The 1693-nt window shown below is 40.2% G+C and overlaps 1 protein-coding gene across 2 annotated transcripts in view; it reads left to right on the top strand.

Annotated features, from left to right (window-relative positions):
* PRIM2 (DNA primase subunit 2) overlaps window positions 1-1693 on the top strand; it is a 407580-nt gene that overhangs the window by 110681 nt on the left and 295206 nt on the right. For both annotated transcript variants that reach the window (XM_045294844.1, XM_045294843.1), the window contains exon 3: window positions 1253-1356. In XM_045294844.1, coding sequence (XP_045150779.1) covers window positions 1253-1356 — 104 coding nt within the window. The remainder of the gene's footprint in view (window positions 1-1252; window positions 1357-1693) is intronic.

Below are 1693 nucleotides of genomic sequence, written 5' to 3'. Positions count from 1 at the left end.
TACCCTGCACCCTGACTGGCTCATCTCTTCCCCGTGACCCTTCTGTAAGGGGATATCCAGTTGCCTACACATGGGCTTTGGGTCCCCAATCTGCACTCCCACTCATTCACAATGAAATGATTTTTTGTTCTTTGATGCCTGATACCTCATTGCTTCGACACCTCGTGATCACAAAGACTGGTGTGCTTCTTCCATGTGGGCTTTGTTGCTTCTCAGCTAGTTGGCCACTTGTTTACCTTCAAGCCTTTAAGACTCCAGATGCTATATCTTTTGATAGTCGGGCACCATCAGCTTTATTCACCACATTTGCTTATGCACCCATTTGTCTTCAGCGATGGTATCGGGGAGGTGAGCACACTATGATACGATTGTTTTGTTCTTTACTGCCTGACAACTGATCCCTTCGGTACCTCGTGATCACACAGGCTGGTTTCCTTCTTCCATGTGGGCTTTGTTGCTTCTCAGCTAGATTGCAGCTTGTTTACCTTCAAGTCTTTAAGACCCTAGATACTATATTTTTTGATTGCTGGACTCCATCAGGTTTCTTCACCACACTTGCTAATGCACCCATTTGTCTTCAGCAATTGTGTTAGGAAGGTGAGCATCATAGAATGCCAGTTTAATAGAACAAAGTATTCTTGCATTGAGGGAGTACTTGAGTGGAGGCCAAGGTCCATCTGCTACCTTAATAGTAAACCTATAAAGATATGCACATAGATCTATTTCCCGATCCTCATATATAAATATATTTACATTTGTACATGCCTGTATTTAGACCTCTATACATGACCTTTGCCTCCTAACTCTTTCCTCTATGTCCTTTTACTTTCCTCTTGTGTGTGCATATTTGTACTGAGTACATGAAGCAGACCTTTAAGAGACTACTCCACATGAAGGATGTACACAGTTTAGTCTTTTCCTACCCTGATACCCTAGAAAGGTATCTTTCTTCCCTTACCAATAGTAGCTCAGTATTACAGTGATGATCTGCTATTTCTCCCTCTTTGTGTTTGAGAATCCCCGGTATTAGATAATTCCAGATGTTGTGGGACACATATTTTCTGCAGGTAGATTGAGATTAAATTATATAAACATTTAATTTATGTAACATACTTGCAGAAAATAAAACTCACAGTGTCCTTTACAAATAAGCAATTGTGGAACTACTAAAGGGTCCTAGATTTTATTGGTTTCGGCCTTTTGTCCTTTCTTTTTCTTATCTTGCACTGATACACTATTTCTCTTGTTTTAGTATTAAAAGCAGTTGAAAATCTTGGTTTGAGCTATATGAAAGGATCTCAAGAATACCAGAGCAAGTTAGAGAACGAACTTCGAAAACTCAAGTTTTCTTACAGAGTAAGTAAAATGCGGCGGTGGTGGTGTAAATCCTTCCATTTGTCTATGGTTATCAATTGAGTACCTACTGAGGGAAAGTCTTGTATGAGACACAGAAATTTTATAAAGAGTTATGTAGCATAGATCATCTGACAGAATCTACAGTCCCTAGGGACGACTGACATGTAGTCAGATGATAAAAATACAGTCGTGTTCCTCAGCCTTAGCACTGTTGACATTCGTGGGACCTTGTGGAAGCTGTCCTGTGCATTGTAGAATGCTTAGTAACATCCATGGTGCTACCTTTTAGCACCAGTATCATTATCTTCATAGTTGTGACAACCAAAAACACCTTCAG

Source organism: Echinops telfairi, unplaced genomic scaffold, assembly GCF_000313985.2.
Source record: "Echinops telfairi isolate 266 unplaced genomic scaffold, ASM31398v2 ScPeMD7_3533;HRSCAF=4204_1, whole genome shotgun sequence".
In the NCBI taxonomy this organism is placed as follows: domain Eukaryota; kingdom Metazoa; phylum Chordata; class Mammalia; order Afrosoricida; family Tenrecidae; genus Echinops; species Echinops telfairi.
The sequence above is the reverse complement of the archived record's forward strand: the minus strand, read 5'-3'. Positions and strand labels throughout refer to the sequence as shown.